This window comes from Macaca nemestrina, chromosome 9 (assembly GCF_043159975.1).
Source record: "Macaca nemestrina isolate mMacNem1 chromosome 9, mMacNem.hap1, whole genome shotgun sequence".
Taxonomy (NCBI): Eukaryota; Metazoa; Chordata; class Mammalia; order Primates; family Cercopithecidae; genus Macaca; species Macaca nemestrina.
The window spans coordinates 42054769-42078417 of record NC_092133.1 but is presented as its reverse complement, the minus strand read 5'-3'; the positions used below and the strand labels follow the sequence as shown (position 1 = coordinate 42078417).

Here is a 23649-nt window from a genome sequence, read left to right as displayed (position 1 = left end):
TATTTGATTAATATTTCAGTCGACTCCATTGCATTTGGCAGCAGGATATAACAGAGTAAAGATTGTACAGTTGTTATTGCAACATGGAGCTGATGTCCATGCTAAAGATAAAGGGTAAGCATTTGAACAAAAACAAGGACTTTTTATGTGTTACCGTCATCTTAAAACAATCTTTTTAACCTTATAAAAATCATATTTTTTACTAAATAACATTAATATGTATCGAGCTTTTACAATGTACAGGTTCTCTGAGGGCACAGGAAATTATAAAACCTTAAGCCCACAGCTCATAGAAGGTGTACATTACACTTCAGAGAGCATGAAAAGATACCTAAGAATACTATGAGGTCTCTACCAAGTGTTTGGTCATTGAGAGAGAGAGAGCACTGCAGGAGTTCCCAAGAGGGAACTCTCAGTGATGGTTGACTGAAGTGGTTGGGAAATCCCTCAGAATGAGGTATGACTTGACCTGGACTGTAAAGTCAAGTCTCAATTCAAGAAAGCAGTTTGCGGAACATTAGTCTGCAAGACAGTTAGGATAACTGGGGGCTGCTAAAGCAGACATTAAAGCACATTTTAAAAACAGTGACTAGACTAGCTTTGCTGGAGAAGATGATTCACACAAGAAACAAATGAAGGTTAGAATTAAAGAAATAGGTAAGAACCAGGTTTTGGAGGACTTGGTATTTAGCCTAAGTAATTCAGACTTCACTCTGTGATCTGAAACAAAGGAGATTATTATTCTAAAAGAAGTTTTAAGAGGTGCATTTGAAAGCAGTGTGTTGGCTAAATTGGGAGAGAGGACTAGAAGCAAAAGCAGCAATTAGGAAAGTGAGCATTCTAGAGGGTTAAGCATAATCAGGATTCATAATAATGGTGGCAGAATAAATGAAAATGAAGGAATAGATGCAAGAGTTATTTCTGTGTAAGAATGGATAAGGTTTGGGCTGGGCGCGATGGCTCACGCCTGTAATCCCAGCACTTTGGGAGAGGTCAGGAGATCGAGACCATCCTGGCTAACATGGTGAAACCCCATCTCTACTAAAAATACAAAAAATTAGCCGGGCGTGGTGGCAGGCGCCTGTAGTCCCAGCTACTCAGGAGGCTGAGGCAGGAGAATGGCGCGAACCTGGGAGGCAGAGCTTGCAGTGAGCCGAGATCGCGCCACTGCACTCCAGCCTGGGTGGCAGAGCAAGACTCCATCTCAAAAAAAAAAAAAAGAATGGATAAGATTTGTCGAATGGGTATGATGAGCGAGGAATAAAAGGAAAACTACACTTCAAGTTCTGAATGAGTTAGATCCAATGATACACATATGAAATACACAAGGCAAAATTGTTTGGGGGGAAACTGTTGAATTGACTTCTAGAAGTCTTAGTTTATTTTTTGTTTGCTTGTTGTGTTTTTTATTTTATTTTTATTTTATTTTATTTTATTTTATTTTATTTTTTTTTTTTTTGAGACGGAGTCTCGCTCTGTCGCCTAGGCTGGAGTGCAGTGGTAAGATCTCAGCTCACTGCAACCTCTGCCTCCCGGGTCCAAGTGATTCTCCTGCCTCAGCCTCCTGAGTAGTTGGGATTACAGGCACCCACCACCACACCTAGCTAATTTTCATATTTTTAGTAGAGACGAGGTTTCACCATGTTGGCCAGGCTCGAACTCCTGACCTCAGGTAATCCACCTGGCTCAGCCTCCCGAAGTGCTCAGATTACAGATGTGAGCCACCACACCCGGCCTAGAACACTTAGTTTAATGGGATGATACAGGAACATAGTGGAAGCATCTAGTAGGTGGTTAGGAACAAAATTGGTGCTCAGGCAAGTGAAGAATCATATATTCAAAAATAGTAAGGAAAGCCATGAACCTTTCAAGAGAGGACTCGTAGAACTAAAGACTAAATCACAGGTGACCATCCCTTACCAGAGGCTGGCATGATGGTGGCTGTGGCAGCATATTAGTGAGTGATCCCAAAGGAGAAGGAAAAGCTTAAAGATAGAAGTCAAGATTTTAAAGTTTCACTGTATCTTCCCATAGAGAAAGTTCTTCCTCCACTCCCATCATGGAAGAATTGGGTTTCAGCTTATTAAGGATCTCAAAAAAGTTTTAAAAATGAGCTAGTATTTTAGCTAAGTCTGGAAAAGACATGTAGAAATGATCCAGAACAAAGGAGGGAGGGAAATCTATACCCAGGGAACAGTATGTGTAGAGACATACAGGGAACTATAAGTTTAGCATATCATTATTGAAGGGTAAGCCTAGAGAGGGAGCCAGATAATTGTGTGTGCCACGTTAATAAGTTGGAACCATCTCTTGAAAGCACAGTGTTAAGGTGTAACTACATCAGACTTACCTTTTAGAAAAATCTGCCTCAGCTTGGAGGATAAAGTGGAGTGGGGGCTGTTTCAGTAGTGCAAGGGAGAAATAACAGGCCCAAACTAAGGCAGTGGCAGTAGCAGTGAAGTATAAAGGAAGACAGATTTGAAAGAGACTTGGGAGTTCAAATTCTTAGGACTTAGGGTTCAAATGGATGTTACTAAATTTTGAACATTTTTATTAGAACATCACATAATCCACTTGCTATTTAAGTAATTAAATACATTTTAATTTATAAATTTCCGTAGGCCTAAGAAATATATACTAAAACAGGATTTTTTTTCCCCTTCTCATTGTAGTGATCTGGTACCATTGCACAATGCCTGTTCTTATGGTCATTATGAAGTAACTGAACTTTTGGTCAAGGTTAGTGCTCTTGTACTCTCTAATTACTTTCTGGAGTTATGTAGAGTAACTTGAAATACATTAGCGTATCTGGGTTTCTTTTTATTTTCTGTGTTCTTAGTGCTTAAAGAAGTAGAAGTATTTATAAGCATTATAAAATATAGGTGACTGATAGCTCAGCATTTGACTGCTTTGAGATTTTTGAGATACCATATGGTTTTTTTTTTGGTTGTTTTTTTTTTTTTTTTTTTGAGACAAGGTCTCACTCTTGCCCAGGCTGGAGTGCAGTGGTGCGATCTTGGCTTTCTGCAACCTCCACCTCCAGGGTTCAAACGATTCTCCTGCCACAGCCTTCTGAGTAGATGGGATTTCAGACATGCGCCATCACGCCCAGCTAAATTTTGTTAGAGATGGGGTTTCACCATCTCTGGTGAAACCAGGCTGGTCTTGAACTCCTGACCTCAAGTGATTCACCTGCCTCGGCCTCCCAAAGTGCTGGGATTACAGCCATGGGCCACCATACCCAGCCTGGATACTATATGTTTTTAAATATAAAGTAGCAGTGTTATCTTGCTACACATCATCTTGTGACGCATCATCTGAAATCCCATCTACTCAGGAGGCTGTGGCAGGAGAATCGTTTGAACCCTGGAGATGGAGGTTACAGTGAGCCCAGATCGCACCACTGCACTCCAGCATGGGCAAGAGTGAGACCTTGTCTCAAAAAATAATAATAATAATAATAATAATGAATAGCAGATAAAGTGATTCCATAATTTATAGCTAAAGGTGAAGTTTCAAAACTCTAAGAAGCAGTTTTTAGTGAATCATATTTTGTTAAAACCACCAGATATAATAGCAAGATTTGCCAATTGTACTTTGAGTTGGAGCAGGCCCATTTGGTAAGGTTCACTTCTTCCAGTATGTTCAACAACTGTTTAACAAACAGGTTCCCAAGACTAGCAAGAAACTTTTTTTTTTTTTTTTTTTGAGGCGGAGTCTTGCTTTGTCTCCCAGCCTGGAGCGCAGTGGCACAATCAGCTCGCTGCAACCTCTGCCTCCTGGGTTCAAGCGATTCTCCTGCCTCAGCCTCCCAAGTACCTGGGATTACAGGTATGTGCCACCATGCCTAGCTAATTTTCTATTTTTAGTAGATACAGAGTTTCACCATGTTGGCCAGGCTGCTCTTAAACTCCTGACCTCAGGTGATCTGCCCGCCTCAGCCTCCCAAAGTGCTGGGATTACAGACATAAGCCACCAAGCCCAGCCCGAAACTTCCTATTTTGATCCCTTTTAGGTGAGAGTAGAAGATATATATTATCCTTGGGAGTGGATCCCAGGATGTTACCCATACCCTTTAACTTCTGTTACCCTGCACCCATTCTACCCCTTCAGTACTTTTCCCCACTCTCTGCAGCTGTTATGGGAAGAGAAAGAGGACACTTGTTTCCAATGCCTCTGTGGTTCCTTTTGGGCCTGCGTCTTATGAAATACATTTTCCCGTAGAAACAACTTTATAATAATAATTAGATACTCTGAGTAGCATATAAACCTTAGTAAACTTATAATGTGGCTGTAGTGTTATACATTTGTGAGAGTAATGCTTTTGCTTCTTATAAAATCTTGACTCCAGCAGAACATTAGAAAGTTGTTATGGATAAGAATGAAACATCAAACAGATTGCACTGGGACTTAAAGACAACTGAGTGGTATTTTCCTAAGACCTAGTGTTTTACTAAATAAGAATGAAAGGCTGACTAGAGGTCATACCTACAGAGGGGGTTAGCTAACGTGAGGGTGTAATAGTTACCAGGGTAGTAAAGTTAAGCAAAGTCAGGAGAAAACAAGTAGATAGGGATTGAGAATGCAGATTCTGAGCAGTGCTGAGTCAATTGGCAACACTTGCCTAAATAGTTTGGCTAGCAGAAGCTGGCATTTAACAGCAAACACCCAGTGACTGCTTTCCATGACCAGGGCATTTGCTAGCCATGGAAGGCACTAAGACATGATTCCCTGGGCAAAGCATTCAAATAATGAAGGTCTGGCACTAACAGGCACAAGACTTACAGGGAATTCTCTTAACATTCTTCCTCATAGTCTCTGAATACTAGGAAGCAAGCAGATAGATCTGGCTAGAGTGGAGGGAAAAATTATGTCAGATAGAGTCATAATTAATTAAACCACTGTGCAGTGTGTTGACTGATATTTCTTTGCTTGGAAGGCAATGTTGGAACCTCCAGTGGGGCCTGAAGCTTCTATCTTTATCTTTGTTGTGATGCACACTTTTATGGTTGACTTGATAAAAAATTAAAAGGGATACTTACCCAGTTTGCAGATTAACATGAAGCTGGGAAGGATAACTGATATTCAAGTTGATAGAATCAAGGGTCAAAACCATCTCACCAGGCTCTAAGCTTTGGTTGAAGCCAGTAAGATTAAATATAATGGGGCTCAGCAAGGACACTTAAGTTCACGAAATAAGTCGCACAAGAACAAGATGGGAGAGGAGAAAATGCTTTGATGTTTACTTCTTAATTTAAACAATAATACAGAGTGTTTAAATGATCCATTAACTCAAAGTATAAATTGTAATATGACAACTTAGGCCGGGCGCGGTGGCTCAAGCCTGTAATCCCAGCACTTTGGGAGGCCGAGACGGGTGGATCACGAGGTCAGGAGATCGAGACTATCCTGGCTAACACGGTGAAACCCCGTCTCTACTAAAAAAAAAAAAAATACAAAAAACTAGCCGGGCGAGGTGGCGGGCGCCTGTAGTCCCAGCTACTCGGGAGGCTGAGGCAGGAGAATGGCGTGAACCCGGGAGGCGGAGCTTGCAGTGAGCTGAGATCCGGCCACTGCACTCCAGCCTGGGCGACAGAGCGAGACTCCGTCTCAAAAAAAAAAAAAAAGATGAGTGTCCTTTATGATTATCTTTTGCTCCAGAGGCAAACAGATGAAAGTTAAGAGTGCATATTTTAACTTAATGTAGAAGAAAACTTTCTAACAACAGAAGTTCTCTAGTAACTATAAAAAGCCATGTTGGCTGCAAATTAGCTCCCCATTGTTGAAAATATTGAAAGTGTAAGAAGCTGGTTCACCTTAGTTGAATGCTGTAGTAGGAAATTTGTGTTTGATTGGTTAAACTAGTATGGCTTCAGTGTTCCATGCTTAGCCAACTCCAGTACTTGGAAACGGCTAAAATTAAAAAGCCTAACAATAGAAAGTGTTAGCAAGGATATGTAGCAATTGGAACTCAAATGTTGCTGGTGGCTGTATAAAATGCTATAGCCACATTAGAAAACTCTTTTGACAGTTTCTAATAAAGTTAAACTTATATCTACCATGACAGTATATGTTCATAAAGAAATGTTTATGATAGCTGATTTGTAACACAGGTTGACTATCCATTGTCTGAAATGCTTGGGATTAGAAGTGTTTTAGATTTCAGATTTTTTTGGATTTTAGAATATTGCATATATACTATGTAATGAGATATCTTGAGGATGGAACCCAGGTCTACACATGAAATTCACTTATGTTTCATATGCACCTTATACACGTAGCCTGAAGATAATTTTGTATAAATTTTTAATAATTTTGTGCATGAATTAAGTTTGTGTGTATGAGGTTAGGTGTGGAATTTTCCACTTGTGGCGTCACGTCGGTATTCAGAAGTTTTGGATTTTGGAGTATTTTGCATTTCAGGTTTTCAGATTAGAGATACTCAACCGGCCAACTAGAAACAGTCCAAATGTCCCTTAATAGGATGATAAATAAGCAAATTATGGTGTATCTATACTGTGAAATACTCCTCAACAATGAAAATGAACTACTTATGCAACAACATGAATGAATCTCAGAAACATATGTATGAAAGAATCTAGACAAAGAAGTACATACATTAGAAATTTATATTCTTCCATTTTTATGAAATTGAAGAACAGATATATCTAATATGTGGCCAGAATGGGAGCAGGAATTGTCTATAAAAGGAGCATGAGGAAACATTCTGGGGTAATGAAAGGGTCTTATATCTTGATTTGGGTGATGGTATCACAGATATATACATTTGTCAGAATTCATCAAAGTTGTGTGTTTCACTGTCAGCTATCCCTCAAGAGGAGAATTCGTTCTTGGAAAAGATGCAGGTTAAATCTAAAGCTTCATTCTTAACTGTTCTTAAAAGTAGAAAAGTTAAGTAGACCCTCGTGGGTAGGCCTAGCAATCAGCTACTGTTTTTTCCTTTGGGAAAAATGTATACTCATTCTGAAATAATTGGCTTAAAAAGTGAACTTTGGGAACATAACCTGTTTTAGCTGTATGATGTTAAATTACACAGTACTAATAATTCTGAGTTCTTTAGAAAATTGAACGTTAAATATATGATGCTTTTTGCTCTCCAGCATGGTGCATGTGTAAATGCAATGGACTTGTGGCAGTTCACTCCTCTTCATGAGGCAGCTTCTAAGAACAGGGTTGAAGTATGTTCTCTTCTCTTAAGTTATGGTGCAGACCCAACACTGCTCAATTGTCACAATAAAAGTGCTATAGACCTGGCTCCCACACCACAGTTAAAAGAAAGATTAGCATGTGAGTATAAAATTATGAATGTTCAGGTAGGATATTATATCAATAAACTGAACATTTTTTCTTTCCTATTTGTTTTTAGAAATGTTTAAATAATAGAATATTTTTCTTAGCCATGGGTATCCATGTTGTTTAGCATATTTAATAATTTGGAAGTTTCTATTTAAGATGCTATGAAAATAAAATATGTTTGTATTAATTTTTTCAAGTCAACTTATGTGCTTTTTATATGTACTGTATTAGACTTATTAGATGGTATGCCTTTGAAATGAAAGCATTTGGTTTTCATCTTTGATATGACTTTTCTGTTTAATCTATGAAGCTTATGAATTTGTGAAGTTACAGCTTCATAAGATTGCCATCTTGTAAACAGCCTCCAGATCTTAACATCTAATATTTGTTGGCACCTGGCCCCAGTTCTTTGATTTTCTGTCTATAGCTGAAGTAAATGTAGTGAGAAATAACCACCTAGTTTGGATATGGTATTAGTGCATATAAATAAGCAACTTATAATGGATTTGTATTATCCTGGAATAATAAAGAATAATTGGTAGTTCCACAAGTCTGATGAGTAAAAGAGAATCTTAAGGAAAACCTCTTTTATTTTTTCATCATCATAGGTGGCTTTTGCAAATATCCAACTTGTCTAGTTCCCAGTTCCCTGATGGTATGAGCAAAACTGTCTGTTATAGCCATGATGTCAGTGTAGAGATCACTGTTTCTTTACTGAGAAAAATTTTGTGCTTGAAAAATTCTAAAACCTCTCTGGTCTAGGAATATATTGTAGTATTCCAGATATCCCAGAATGAATTATGAATTAGAACAGACCATGATTCTGCCATGGGCTAAACCTGTGTACATTCTTGAGGCCATATGTCTATACAGTTGCACCATAACTGAGGGGAACTGGAGTACCCCTGTCTGTTTCAGGGGTTAAATTTGGAGAATATCTTTAGAGCCTCAATCTGGCTATATTGGAAGATTATTTTGAAAATAATTTCAAGGAAAATACTAGGTATCTTTTAGGTAAGCCTTTTCAATTTGATCTCGTTATAGATATAAATGCTTTTTCTTCGTCTAGATGAATTTAAAGGCCACTCGTTGCTGCAAGCTGCACGAGAAGCTGATGTTACTCGAATCAAAAAACATCTCTCTCTGGAAATGGTGAATTTCAAGCATCCTCAAACACATGAAACAGCATTGGTAATGTTTCAGATTTAAGTTTTTAAAATACAATAACCAAGAACGTGCTAAACTAATAATAATATCCTACTTTTAGAACTAGCATTTTTTTGAGTCTGTAGTTTTAAAAAATTACTGCCTATACAAATATTTTTTAAAAATTTAAACAGTGCCAAAAAATAGACAGCCTCACCCTGCAGAAGGCCAAGCTATTATCAGTTCGAGAATCTCCAGAAAAAAAAAAATCTGTTCAGATTCTGGCATGTATTATATGTAATGCTTTTATTATCATAAATGATACATATCGTTTGCTTTTTTAGAGGTTATAAAAATGAATGCTTAAGTTAGAAATTTTGGAACCCAATGAAAATAATGAAAAATAAAATAAATACCACCATCCAGATAAAAACACTTGGTGTAGTCGCTTCCTTCTTCAAAATTAAATCTAGAATGTGCATAAAGTATTTTAGAGGTTACTTCCCTGACAGAGGTAATAATAACTGTGGAGCTATGACAAAGTGGATGTGAGTAGAGAAGCCTAAGGAAAAACAGAAAAGAATGGGAGCTAATAGGGATACGTGATAAAAGGTAAGAGAGCGAATGGTAAAATCAGGGGCTACCTTAAAATCGAAAGGTGAAAAAAAACTTAAAGGTAGAAATGTAAAAGGAAGAAAGTAAATCCTGTTGTATGAGTTGCAGAATGTGCTTCGGGTAAGAGAAGATAAGTAAATTAATGTGTGTAGAAGCAGATTTAACTGATGGTAAGCCTTACTTACCTAATATCTTTTATAATAAGTTTTCTTCCTTATGCCATAATGTAAACTATGAAGTTTATGTAGAAACCTACCTGTAAAGCATTTTGGACCTTTTTTACTGCGTGTAAGAAACATCTAAATTTAAAAAAAAATAGTTAAGCTGTAGACTAATAAGAAATACTAGTACAAAATTAAAACCACAACAGCATTAAAACTGTACAAAGAAACTTGGAAAGACTAACATGGAAAATTCTGGTCTGAAAAGCTAATACTACGTGTTGTTTTCCCCTAAATATACATACTACTATTAAGCAACTCGTTTTGGTAATTAACCTTAAAACACAGTAGGAGATGTGTTGGTGAGTGGTTATGGTGCAGTAGCAGTTTCTTACAGGTTCCCAGAGATTTACAGGCCCTGCTCCATGATGGTGCAGAGGAGCAGGGTGTAATTTGAGGTGGATGTGATTTTAAAACAAAAAAAAGTATTTAAAAAACCATGTCCAGTCTCTGTGCTCTCATAATAGATGTCCTGGGATGATTACCCTTAACCTACCAAAGGAACTATGTTCTCCAATTAGAATTGGTTTTATTTAGGATAAAGGAATGATTTTGGTGACGACAACATCAAAGAATGGATCTGCAGCAAAGTCATGAGGATCCGATAAACTTTAACAACAGGTTAAAATCAAATAACAAATTTCATATGTATTGTGTTTTTAGATGTGTAGAGCAACTTAGCTGAAAAATTACCCAGAATCTTTATTCTGTAGGTTTTCAGGTTTCAGTTTTAACTTAACATATATACATTGATTTAGTCATGTATCATTCAGACATTATTGAACACCTGTTATGCAGATATTAGGCTTAGGCTTATAACTGGCAAATCTCTACTTCCTGTCTCCTTTCCTCCTGGATACATCATACATAGAGATGCTGCAGCCTCAAACTCCAGATTATATCATTTTCCACCACTCATTTTGCAAAGAGGTAATGCATGCTCCTTATTCTGCCGAAGCAACTAGTTGAGAGAGATATAAGTACTGCTCAGCTTATCAGCTGTTCCATCAGTGCTATTACCAAACAGAATCCAGAACTGATGAATGTTCTGTTATTTCTTTTTTTTTTTTTTTTTTTTGAGATGGAGTCACTTGCTGTCTCACCCAGGCTGGAGTGCAGTGGAATGATCTCAGCTCACTGCAACCTCCACCTCCTGGGTTCAAGTGATTCTCCTGTCTCAGCCTCCCAAGTAGCGGGGATTACAGGCGCATGCCACCACAACCAGCTAATTTTTGTATTTTTAGTAGAGGGGGGGTTTCACCATGTTGGCCAGGCTGGTCTTGAACTGCTGACCTCAGGTGACCCGCCTGCCTCGGCGTCCCAAAGTGCTGGGATTACAGGCATGAGCCACCACGTCCGGCTTTATTCTGTTATTTCTTCATGTAAAGAAACCTCAACCTTTGGGGTGTTTTCTTAACATTTAAAATGCATCAACACAGTGCCACTTGGAAACAGTTTTGAAAAGGGTATTGGTCACATTAAGGTTTTCATCGCACCAATGATAGCTTTTTCAAAGATACAGGACAACTGTAAAGTTTGATTGGAATATTTAATAATAGATATTATCTGATAGGTAGGATTTTCAGGCCCTGTCAGAATTTGGTAATTGTTGCAATTCTGTTCAACCAAAAGTCAAAAGCAAAGTTGTGTCAAAAGTAAAACAAAAAGATTAAATAACTACTTGATAGTTCTTGATGGGAAACACGAATGTTCTTAAAATCAGTTATGTATAGTCCTTGATTAATGCTGCAATTTAAATTATTTAGCATTGTGCTGCTGCATCTCCATATCCCAAAAGAAAGCAAATATGTGAACTGTTGCTAAGAAAAGGAGCAAACATCAATGAAAAGACGAAAGAGTAAGTATACATTTAATAATTTAATGTTATTGAGATTTTACTCTTTTGGAAAATATATTCACTGTCTGGCTGACTTTTTCTCTTTAAGATTCTTGACTCCTCTGCACGTGGCATCTGAGAAAGCTCATAATGATGTTGTTGAAGTAGTGGTGAAACATGAAGCAAAGGTATACTTCCTTTTTGGTAATCTTTGGTAATCCAATGAGTTATTTTTTATTTAGCAGGTGAAATGCCTGACTTCCTAAACGATTTACTTTCTCATGAGTATTACTTTTTTTCCCTTAAGCATAGATTACTATGCTTAAGAATTGTCCTGCAGGTAACCTTTTCTATATCTAATTTTTGCTAGAACATCTATGGGTTTATTCAGACACACATTATTCCTGTATGTCCTCCCTCCTCCATTCCTTTTAACCACAGCCCACAGGTCATAGTTATCCGTAAGGACTTTTCCGATCTATCATCTTTTCTAATCGTCTTTTCTCACCCATATCTTCTAATTCTTGGTTGTCATGATAACTTTGTTATTTACCCCAATCACCCTTTTTTTGCTTTCGTTTTTGTTTTTGTTTTTACCCTCTGTTATTTCTGTAACTAAGTCAAAGGACTTGAACGGAAGGAAATATATTATTTAAATAATTTTACAAAAAACATAATAGCTCCCCATGTTGATAAGTTACTGTTCTTTAGTTGGCATTCGTGCACAAAGCATTTTATTCACCAAATATGCTTTCATCAAAGCTAGAAATCATCTCTTACCCAGGAACTTTTAAAAGTACTACTCAGTAAAAGATATACATATTATCTCAGATTGGAAGAGATGACAGTAGTCACCTAATACAGCAGTTTTTACAGTTTTTAGCCACAGATCCTTGCCTCCTTCAAACAAAATCTTTAGCTGAAATTCAGTATACTCTATAACAGAGAAAGAATAGATGTGCTGTAGATGAAGGGAGAAAGGAATAGACGCTCTTCTCCTTGGATGGCCTCTGAGGCCCTTCCATAAATGAAATTTGCAGAATAGTTTATTCTTACCTGTCCTTTCTTGAGTTTCCATTCATTCAAGAAACCACTTAGAGTTCTTTAATTTCTTTTTGTGTTGCCTCTCTGTGTCTTAATTTCGCTTTGATTTGGGGGAATTCTTGATAATGTATAATCTTGATTTTTCCTATTGTAAATTATTGAATAAAATAAAGTTTATATCTGCTTGACTGCTTGGCATATCTTGTCTCTCTGTTCTATAACTGTTTGTTGATTGCTTTTTTCGTACTTGTGGTACATTACTTGAAGAATATCTGGATGCATATTGAATTAGGGTTGTGACACTCAATGAAACAATCTTGACTAGGGTGACCAACCATCCAGTTTTGTCCAGGACTTGAGGTTTTTTGGGAACACAGGACTTTCAGTGCTAAAACCAGGAAAGTCCTAGGCAAACCAGAACAAGTGGTCACCCTAATCCTAACATAAAGTGGTACCCAGATAAAGTTTTTTTTTTAAGTGGGTATTTTTCACATTTCAGCGAGTTAGGGTATGTGAATAAACAATTTGATTGTTCTGAGCATTTTAAATCAATTTTTCAGGCCCTGTAAGCATGGAGCCTAGCTATTCATACTCTAGTTTTAGGTTTATTGAGATCTTGATTATATTCCCATTCACATATTATCTGATTCCATGAGTATGAATAGGTCAGTGTCTTAAAACACACTGTCGTCCACAGGATTGATTACTGAGGAACTTAATTTCTTAGTTATGTTGAATAATTATTTCCAGGGCAGGGAGGTAGAGATAAGGTTGGTGGAGTTTTACAGGTAATTTTTTTTACTGTGAAAAATTTCAAAGATATAACCAAGTAAAAAGAATTTTGCAGAGAATACCTTCCTACCACTTAGATTCTATTACTAACATTTTACTATAGTGTTTTATTACATATCTTTCCATTTTTCCCTCCATCCACCAATATCTTATTTTTTCACACATTTCAAAGTAATTTGCAGACTGTTCCTCCTAAATACTTCCACATGCACATCAACTAGAGTTTAATCTTTGTTTACAGTTTTTCTTTTTTTTTTTTTTTTTTTTTTTTTGAGACGGAGTCTCGCTCTGTCACCAAGGCTGGAGTGCAGTGGCACAATCTCGGCTCACTGCAAGCTCCGCCTCCCGGGTTCACGCCATTCTCCGGCCTCAGCCTCCTGAGTAGCTGGGACTACAGGCGCCCGCTACTGCGCCCGGCTAATTTTTTTCTTTATATGTAAAATTCGAATGCAGTGAAATGCAGAGATCTTAAATGCATATTTGCCGAATTTTGACTAGTACATACACCTGTATAACCAAAACTCCTGTAGAGATACATTATCTCATGGCAGAAGTAATGCACAGTCCCAGGCAATCTCCACTTTGACAGATAACCATTTTATTTTTTCTGACATAAAAGTGCCTGTTCTAGGCCTTGACATACATGGAATGATGCAAAATATATACTTTTGTGTAAGGCTTTTACCACATTGTATAATGTTTTGGAGATTCATCCATGTATCAATAGTTGGTTCCTTTTTATTGCTGAGTGATTCCACTGTGTGACTATTCCATAATATGTGTATCTATATATTTTACATAATAAATAAGGGAGAAGATTAAACCAATAGAAATAAGCATTTTAATGCTAATTTATCTTGGCTTTGTTACAGTTGTCTATCTTGGGGTTAATCTTTACATTTCTACACTTTAGAGATCCGTAAAAACACATGGGTTGAACTTTCTTAGGCAATGTCTAGCTCTAAATATCTGTGAATCTGTGAATGCTTTAATGATAAACACAATTACTATTCAGCATCTCACATTTAACCCAAAATTGGGTCTTCCTTCTGATGGTAGCCTTCATGAATTGGTAAATTTATTCTCTAGATTGGAGCAAAAATACTTGCTTTGGCATTGGATAATAGGCCTCATAAAAGAATTGAGACTTAAAAGTAGTAAAAAGTGTTAAATACATGATTGCATGGTTTTAAATTTTGCATTGCAGGCTAACTTCAATTTTTTCTGCATTGTTAAGGTTAATGCTTTGGATAATCTTGGTCAGACTTCTCTACACAGAGCTGCTTATTGTGGCCATCTACAAACCTGCCGCCTACTCCTGAGCTATGGGTGTGATCCTAACATTATATCCCTTCAGGGCTTTACTGCTTTACAGATGGGAAATGAAAACGTACAGCAACTCCTCCAAGGTAGTATATGTTTCCATGAAATGAATTGTTTTAAATTAACCTTTAAAAATTTTTCACATATCAGGTATTATAGGTAGGAGTTGGTAATAAGAAAAAAATTTTGAGAATTTTTGGTTATTTCTTCTTAGGTTATTATACTTTTAATCAGCTGAATATCTTCAGTCCCCAAGTGTCATTAAGTGATAATTACGATTTTTGTTCCAGTAGCATTTTCTGCACATTTTCTGAAGTTAAAGAGATGGCTTTCAAGTTTTTATCGAGAAAGTTTTAAGAGTAAGATAAAATGGTGGCTATTTATTTTTAAAGAAAGGAATTTTTAGATCCTACATATTCAAGGGAGGTAGAGTTTGTATAAGGTAGCCAACTCTCTGGCTTATTAAAACATTTAACAACTGAGTACTCTCATATTCATTACATCTTAAAATATTTAGATCAAATATCTACACCCTTGGCATAGATGAAACATTTCAACCCAGAGATCTGGTCCCATAAATTTTAAAGTTTTTTTGTGTACATCTCCACCTTTATTAGAATGTGTAATGCAGTAGCTTTGACATCTGAAAGTTCAGATGAGAAAAATGTAATAGATCAAGCTTTTCTGTCTTTAACAGTAAATCGTTGATGATTTTTATGCCTTTGTTCTGGGAACCAAGTTTTGAGAAACACTGCTTGAACAGATGAAAGCAGATTGATGCAACCTCCTGGAATCTGCCAAAACTGTGAACTTACAAGACTGCTTTCAAGATTCCCATTACTTCCCCCATATATCACACATTCATTTCCTTGTCAGTTTTTGGGATAATAACACTGGTCCTATGCAGTTGGCTAGTGATAGAATGTACAGTCTTGTCAGTTTTATACTAAGTACCATTACATATAGCTTTTTACTTGCCTTTCCAACTAGTTTCTTACAATAAATTATTGAAGTGGAATTTCCAGGTCAAAGGGTAGCATGTAATTGTCAAATTATCTTCTATTAATAGAAAGCTGGTATTTAGCATTTTACAGTCGGAGTATATGAAAGCACCTGTTTTCTGTCAGCACTAGATATTACAATTCTTAGTACTTTCCTTGAGTGAATATGCATGTGTGAATTACAGAAGTAATAGATTTTAATGCTAACTATAAAAGTCTCATCAGTGTAGCTCTCCATTTCCTCTCTGCCTACTAGCAGATGGAAAAAAAATGATATTTTAATTTGCATTTCTGATTATGAGTAAGTTTGAACGTAATTTTAAAGTGTTTGTTGCCCATTTCTCTTTTTTTTCTTTTTTTCTTTTTCTTTTTTTTTTTTTTTTCCAGACAGAGTCTCGCACTGTCGCCCGGGCTGGAGTGCAGTGGTGCAATCTCAGCTCGCTGCAACCTCTGCCTCCTGGGTTCACGTGGTTCTCCTGCCTCAGCCTCCCAAGTAGCTGGGATTACAGGCACACACCACCGCACCCGGCTAATTTTTTGTATTTTTAGTAGAGATGGAGTTTCACTATGTTAGCCAGGCTGGTCTCGAACTCCTGACCTTCTAATCCGCCCGCCTCGGCCTACCAAAGTGCTGGGATTACTGGCATGAGCCACCACGCCCGGACCTTCTTTTTTTTTTTTTAATTATTCTTTTATTTTATTTATCTATTTTTGAGATGGATTCTCACTATGTCACCCAGGCTGGAGTGCAGTGTCGCGATCTTGGCTCACTACAACCTCTGCCTCCCAGGTTCAAGTGATTCTCATGCCTCACCATCCTGAGTAGCTGAGATTACAGGCATGCGCCTAACTTTTGTGTTTTTAGTAGTTACGGGGTTTTACCATATTGCCCAGTCTGGTCTCCAACTCCTGACCTCAAGTAATCTGTCCGCCTTGGCCTCCCAAAGTGCTGGGATTACAGGCATGAGCCACCATGCCCAGCCAACCATTTATCTTTTTTGTATGTGTGAATTTCTTGTTCATGTCTTTGCCTCATTTGTTGAAGCCTTTCAAAGTACTCCTTTCATGAGAACACCATATATATGTATATGTGTATTTTATATATATATATATTTTTTTTTTTTTTTTTTTTTTTTTTTTTTTTTTGAGACGGAGTTTCACTCTTGTTGCCCAGGCTACAATGCAATGGCATTATCTTGGCTCACTGTAGCCTCAAATATATTCTCTTTAAAGGTGCATGTTACAGTTTGGTTTTTTTCCATTTTGTTCTTGTTTAATGTTGTTATTACCTGACATATTTTTCCATATACCAATTTTCTTTTTTTGATGCTGCTTTTGATGTACTGCTCTAAGAAGCTTTTTTATTCCATGTTATGAAGATATTCCCCCGTTTTCTTCTAGCATTTTTAAGGTTCAATTTTTCATACTTACATCTTTAATCCATCTGGAGTTTATTTTGTTCTAAGGTGCAAGGTAGATGTTTTCCTTTTCTGACACTTTAAATGAGCTATAAACATAGAATTTCAGACCTGGAAATGATGTTACATTTCTCCCAGTCTACCTTATGTCTTTAGAATTTAAAAAAATCTGAGGCCCAAGAAGTTCCAATGACTTCCTCCAGTTCAGATAGCTAATTGATGAGAGAACCACAGTTAGATTTCTGGTTGCTGTCTTAATTTAATACTTTTGCACCATTCCAATGGCTTGCTTATAGAACAGGCCATCTTTAGTCATCTACTTTATGTTCCTTTATATTGCTTAAATCACATTTTATAATCATTATATACATTTGCATATTTTGCTTATATGTATTGTATTTCAAAGAGTTTTAAGAGAATCTTATTTTTCCCTTCCCACCCCACAACCTCTTACTACCATGGAGATTTCGTACATAATCTACCAAATTGTAAAAGAACTTTGCTTTCTGATGAGATGCCTTCCATAAAGCTTGGTTCCATCTTCCAAGTAGAGGTTAGTCACTCTTTCTCTCTCTCTCTTTTTTAGAGGGTATCTCATTAGGTAATTCAGAGGCAGACAGACAATTGCTGGAAGCTGCAAAGGCTGGAGATGTCGAAACTGTAAAAGTAAGATACAATGTTATGTTTCTGTTAACTTTGGGTTTTTATTTTGACATTTGTTATTTAATCTGTACTGTTATAATGAAGAGTCTGGTTTATTTGTATCTGCCTTGCTTTAAAAGGTCAATAATATAATCTAATTGTTCTCTACAAATGAGGAGCCTTAAGTAATGCAAGAAAAAAGACTTCACTTTCACACACATCCCAGTGAATACTACATTCACAACTATAAATAAATTCAGGTGATACCAAATGGGTTTTGCTTGAAGAACCTATTCATTTGTCCCTTTAACAGAATAAAGTATATCAAATTATTTTATATTAGTGTTTACATATGACACATAAAACAAGAAGGGGGAAAAACAGTGTATCACTTCTGTCTATAGATTTCTTCTGATTTCTTCATTTCTTTGCCCCCTCTACCTCTAGGGATCCAGGGCTTAGTGTAGTAATATATTCAGTGTTGCTACTTCTCTTTCCCAGAGCTTACAACTTCAGCTCTTACCTGTTTCTCAGACAAGAGTCTTCCCCAGAGTAACCCTTCCTTACTGTTTTGACTCTTACTGTAGAAATATGTATGTAAAACTGGACGCAGTGGCTCACGCCTGTCTGTAATCCCAGCACTTTGGGAGGCTGAGGTGGGTGGATCACCTGAGGTTAGGAGTTTGAGACCAGCCTGGCCAACGTGGCGAAACATCAGCTCTACTGAAAATAGGAAAAAAAAAAATTAGCCAGGAGTGGTGTGGGTGCCTGTAATCCCAACTACTTGGGAGGCTGAGGCAGGAGAATGGTTTGAACCCGGGAGGCGGAGGTTGCAGTAAGCTGAGATCGTGGCATTGCACTCCAGCCTGGGCGACAGAATGAGACTGTCTCAAAAAAAAGAAAGAAAGAAAGAAAAAGAAGTAAATATGTAATATCAAATATTTCTGTATCAAATATTTCTGTTACCTGCAGAAATTGTATATAACTCAAAGGCCTAACATTTTGAGAGAGTGAGACTGTTTTAGAATTTAATATATATTAAAATTTAACTAACTAATCTTCATGAATTAAATAATTTTTCAGTAATGCAGTGGTGTTACTCTCCAAAACTAGTAGGGGAGACAAGCCTTGTATTTCTTCCCCTTCACCTTTAGAGACTTTTTCAAAACAGTGCTGGTCCTGTTTGAGAGGATACTAAGAGGTAGTAAGTTTTACAGAAAGCTGAATTGGTTGATTTAATTCATGGCAGAAGTAGCTATTTGAAATAATTTCATTATATTTCTTTTGGGGGGCTGGGGCGGGGAGACAGGGTCTGTTGCCCAGGCTGGAGCACAGTGGTGCTATCTGGGCTCACTGCAACCTACGTCTTCTGGGCTCAAGTGATCCTCCTGACTCAGCCTCCCAAGTAACTGGTACTACAGGTGGATGCCGCCACGCCAAGCTAATTTTCTTGATTTTTTCTTGTAGAGACAAAGTCTCACTATGTTACCCAGGCTGGTCTCAAACTCCTGGGCAAAGCAGTCCTCCCACCTCAGCCTCCCAAAGTGCTGGGATTATAGGCATGAGTCACCATGCCCTGCCAATTTCATTATATTTCTGTAGGGTGTTCTAAATCTTAAACAGACCCTCTCACAAAGTCAATAATTTTAGATTTTCTGAGAAGGAAATATAAGTGTTGTTCTCTTCTGAGCTAGAGCTCTGAGGGAATTTATTCACTGCCGTTTTAAATGAAGAGCTTTCTACAAATTGATTTTAAAATCCATGTGATCCTTTTCTGTTGTTTTATCTGTGTAGACATCTCAGATAACTTCAGATTTTTTTTTAATTCATTTCTCACAGAAAACTGCAACTATCATGCAGTTTTATTATTTGACATGTTTTTATTTTGATCCTCATTATTCTCATTCCCTTAAGTAGGAGGCTTATAGGATATTGAAAGGAGGATTTTGTTTCTATTAGTACTAACTTGTGGAAATACAAATCACTTGAGGTAAAAGGTTGTGAACTGATTTTTTTTTTTTTTCCAAGAGACATGAAAATTAAGTTGAAAGCAATTAGCTGATTTTTTTTTTTTTTTTTTTTTTTTTTGGTGTGTGTGGTCAGGGAGAGATACAGAATTGTAAATGCTCATTCTCTTATATATATATTAAAGAACATAAAACTATATTTAGTAAACATGTTAAAGACTAAACTTTGTTTTTATAAAGATAGAGGGAGTCCAGAGGAGGGGATAGATAAAGAGGAGATGAAGTTAGGGGGCAGGAAATGGACTTAGAGAACACAATAATGCCATTGGATTCAGGAAAACCTGTGCCAAGTATCCGGCATTCTTCCCTCCCCTCTGCTTTTAAAATCACTTGATGGACATTTATCTCCATGAACCATTCTTCTTACCTACCTCTAGACAGATGGCTCTGTACGAATCACTGGAACAAGAACATCTGCGTATTACCTAATGAACACTTAACTATTGTGCTCAGTTGTGTTTGTTTACTGATAATCCACCAGGCTGGATACTTTATTCAACACCTGCTATTAGAAAACTTGTCTCAGAGTGGGCAAAATTTAACTGACAGGTGAAGAGTAGAATGGCCTGTGATAACTACCAAACCCAAGCAGCACCTGGTAAACATGTTAAAAATAGTCATTTCTAGGGACCTGACTTGAGACCCACTGAAATACCATCTCTTAAATGGGGCCCTGAATCTGTATATCTCACCAGCTCTATTTGGGAAGCACAGAAGAGCTTTGCCAGGACAGTGATTAAACCCCTTGAGGTAAACCCACTGATAGCAGGCTCCTTTGTTTTATTGAGCTTAGGTTATCCCTGCTTTGGGCGTAGGATAGTAAAAAGGGGAAAGAGTTTTTACTAATATGGACATATTCTTTTTGTTTGTTTGTTTGAGATGGAGTTTCACTCTTGTTGCCCAGGCTAGAGTGCAGTTGCATGATCTCAGCTCACAGCAACCTCCATCTCCCGAGTTCAAGCGATTCTCTTGCTTCAGCCTCCCGAGTATCTGGCATTATAGGCGCCCGCCACCACGCCCAGATAATTTTTTGTGTTTTTAGTAGAGACAAGGTTTCACCATGTTGGCCAGGCTGCTCTTGAACTCCTGACCTCAGGTGATCCACCCGCCTCGGCCTTCCAAAGTGTTGGGATTACAGGCGTGAGCCACCGTGCCTGGACTAATATGAATATATTCTTTTGACTCTTTAAGCAGTCTGATTTATTATCTATGTTGCTTTTCTTCCCCAAACTTTCATACTTTTCATAACTACACTTCCTCATCTGAACCAAAGAACACAGAAAATTGACTGCTTTCTTAATTCTACCCAGTCCCCAGGACTGTATAACTGTATATAAACATCAGCATTCTTTTTTTTTTTCTCTCTTTTTTCTTTTTTGGAGATGGAGTCTGGGTTGGTCACCCAGGCTGGAGTACAGTGGCACGATCTCGGCTCACTGCAACCTCTGCCTCCCAGGTTCAAGCAATTCTCCTGCCTCACCCTCCCAAGTAGTAGAGACAGGGTTTTGCCATGTTGGCCAGGCTGGTCTTGAACTCCTGACCTCAAGTGATCTGCGCGCCTCAGCCTCCCAAAGTGCTGTGATTACAGGCATGAGCCACTGTGTTCGGCCTAACCATCAGCATTCTACTGGTTATTTCATTCCATATAGTGTAGTATGGTTCCTGAGCCACCGGCATCAGCATCACCCAAGAACTTGGTAGAAGTGGAGATTTTTAGGCCCACATCAGTTACACTGAAAATTTGAGGGTTGGACCCAATGCACATTGAAGTTTGAGAACCACTGCTCTAAAGGAATACTTTTCAAATTTTAATATGTTTACATATTACCTAGGGATCTTGTTAAAGGGCAAATTCTGACTCAGTAGATAGAGATCTGAGATTCTGAATTCTTAATAAGCCCCTTGGTAATGCTGGTGCTACTGTAATCTCATGTACCTCTGTGTATTTGCCACAAAATGCAAGTTACACTTGCTGATGATTGGCACTTTACGTGTGTGCGCGTGTGTGTGTGTGTGTGTGTGTATATATATATAGTAAAGATAATAATAAAATTTACCCTTGAGCTTTAGAAAAAGTAGAATATAAAGGCATACATGAGGCCGGGCACAGTGGCTCAACCTGTAATTCTAGCATTTGGAAGGCCAAGGTAGGAGGATCCCTTGAGGCCAGGAGTTCGAGACCAACCTGGCCAACATGGTGAAACCCCGTCTCTACTAAAAATATAAAAATTAGCCAGGTACAGTGGCATGTGTCTGTAGTCCCTGCTACTCGGGAGGCTGAGGCAGAAGAATTGCTTGAACCCAAGAGGCAGAGGTTGCAGTGAACTGATATTGCGCCACTGCACCCCAGCCTAGGCAAGAGAGCGAGACTCTGTCTCAATAATAATAATAATAATAATAAAAGGCATAGATGAGAGGACCAGAGGGATTCCCAGTAAATGACAAGATGAAATAAGAATACTAAATAGGGCCGGGCGCGGTGGCTCACCTGTAATCCCAGCACTTTGGGAGGCCGAGGCGGGTGGATCACGAGGTCAGGAGATCGAGACCATCCTGCCTAACACGGTGAAACCCCATCTCTCCTAAAAATACAAAAAAAACTGGCCGGGCGTAGTGGCGGGCGCCTGTAGTCCCAGCTACTCGGGAGGCTGAGACAGGAGAATGGCCTGAAACAGGGAGGCGGAGCTTGCAGTGAGCTGAGATCGCGCCACTGCACTCCAGCCTGGGCGATGAGCAAGACTCCATCTCAAAAAAAAAAAAAAAAAAAGAATACTAAATAGTTTCTGAGAATACTGTTTTAATAAGACAAGAAAGTAAGTCAGACACTTTGAAAATTCCTACTAAATGACTTGAAACAAGAAATGAGAATATGTAGATGTAGTATCACGTATGTTGTGTTTTGTCCTTCAGAAACTGTGTACTGTTCAGAGTGTCAACTGCAGAGACATTGAAGGGCGTCAGTCTACACCACTTCATTTTGCAGCTGGGTATAACAGAGTGTCCGTGGTAGAATATCTGCTACAGCATGGAGCTGATGTGCATGCTAAAGATAAAGGGTAAATGCCAACAATTGTTATGGACTCTCTTCCTGACTTTTACTTGACCTTTTTAGGAAAACCTGGAAATCTGTTTTATTTTTCAAGGAAGCCGGTTTCCTAACATTGGCCTAAATATTAAATAGAGCTGCTTAATTTCAATCAAGATTTTATATGGTTAGCATTCATATAAAGACTTCACTGGCATAATGCCTAGGAATTTTATAATGGCCAAGGACATTACAACATTAGTGTGATACTGACCTTTAATGTGGTAAATTTTTCAGTTTTCAGGGAGGATTTTTGAATTCTTCCAGTTTATCTTGAAGTTATTTTTTATTAAAAATATACAATTCTCGACATTGCATATATGGGTGAATGTTATAGTCTGCATTTAAAACATGTTTTAAATGTTCTCCCCTGACTCACCAAAAAAGAAATTATTTCTGCCTTAAATAGATTTAGGTTCTACAAAGTATAATCGGTATAATTCCTTAGGTAGTTCAAGAATTATCTTTCATCAGTTATATGCAATTATTTAAATTAAAACATGTTCTTCTGTGGCATTATTGTTCATTCATTACTTTTCAGAGGCCTTGTACCTTTGCACAATGCATGTTCTTATGGACATTATGAAGTTGCAGAACTTCTTGTTAAACATGGAGCAGTAGTTAATGTAGCTGATTTATGGAAATTTACACCTTTACATGAAGCAGCAGCAAAAGGAAAATATGAAATTTGCAAACTTCTGCTCCAGGTATATTTAAATACTTAACTGTAAACAGTATGAATTACATAGAATATGTTTATAGTTTTTTAAGTAATTCTAGCATAAACTTAAACTAGTGAGCGATGGGAAACAATGTTATCTAATTCTGTACCTAGATTTTAGAATAAATGTCATAAACATTATTTTATATTTTAATCCATAAGTATGTTTTCTAGCACCTAGAGTTATTTTTGTCTACAGCCAGCTATCATGTGATAGTTCTCTTATTATTTTTAGTTTTTCTCTTTATTACTTTAACCTGAAAATATTTGATGAATTATTTACTTTCAAGCCAGGTTTATTTAGCACTGCTAAAATGGATGATACTAGTTCAGTACAGATACCAGTGGATATTTTACAATAACAAGAATACAGAGATTTATACTTTATTCAAATGTTCATGAAAAGTAAAAATAGTATAACATGAAAGTTAATTTTTAATGAAATGTGACTTTATTTTGA

General features: G+C 37.5%; 1 protein-coding gene across 3 annotated transcripts in view; it reads left to right on the top strand.

The window, feature by feature from the left end:
* Positions 1-23649, top strand: part of LOC105480371 (tankyrase 2) — a 66746-nt gene that overhangs the window by 19323 nt on the left and 23774 nt on the right. Inside the window, exons 6-15 of one of the 3 annotated variants that reach the window (XM_011739100.3) lie at positions 20-114; positions 2673-2739; positions 7122-7308; positions 8387-8508; positions 11066-11157; positions 11246-11324; positions 14210-14381; positions 17301-17380; positions 22294-22439; positions 23010-23175. In XM_011739100.3, the coding sequence (XP_011737402.1) occupies positions 20-114; positions 2673-2739; positions 7122-7308; positions 8387-8508; positions 11066-11157; positions 11246-11324; positions 14210-14381; positions 17301-17380; positions 22294-22439; positions 23010-23175 (1206 nt within the window). Of the gene's footprint in view, positions 1-19; positions 115-2672; positions 2740-7121; positions 7309-8386; positions 8509-11065; positions 11158-11245; positions 11325-14209; positions 14382-17178; positions 17268-17300; positions 17381-22293; positions 22440-23009; positions 23176-23649 lie in introns of all 3 variants that reach the window. The other 2 variants (XM_011739089.3, XM_024792572.2) reach the window with 2 other exon arrangements.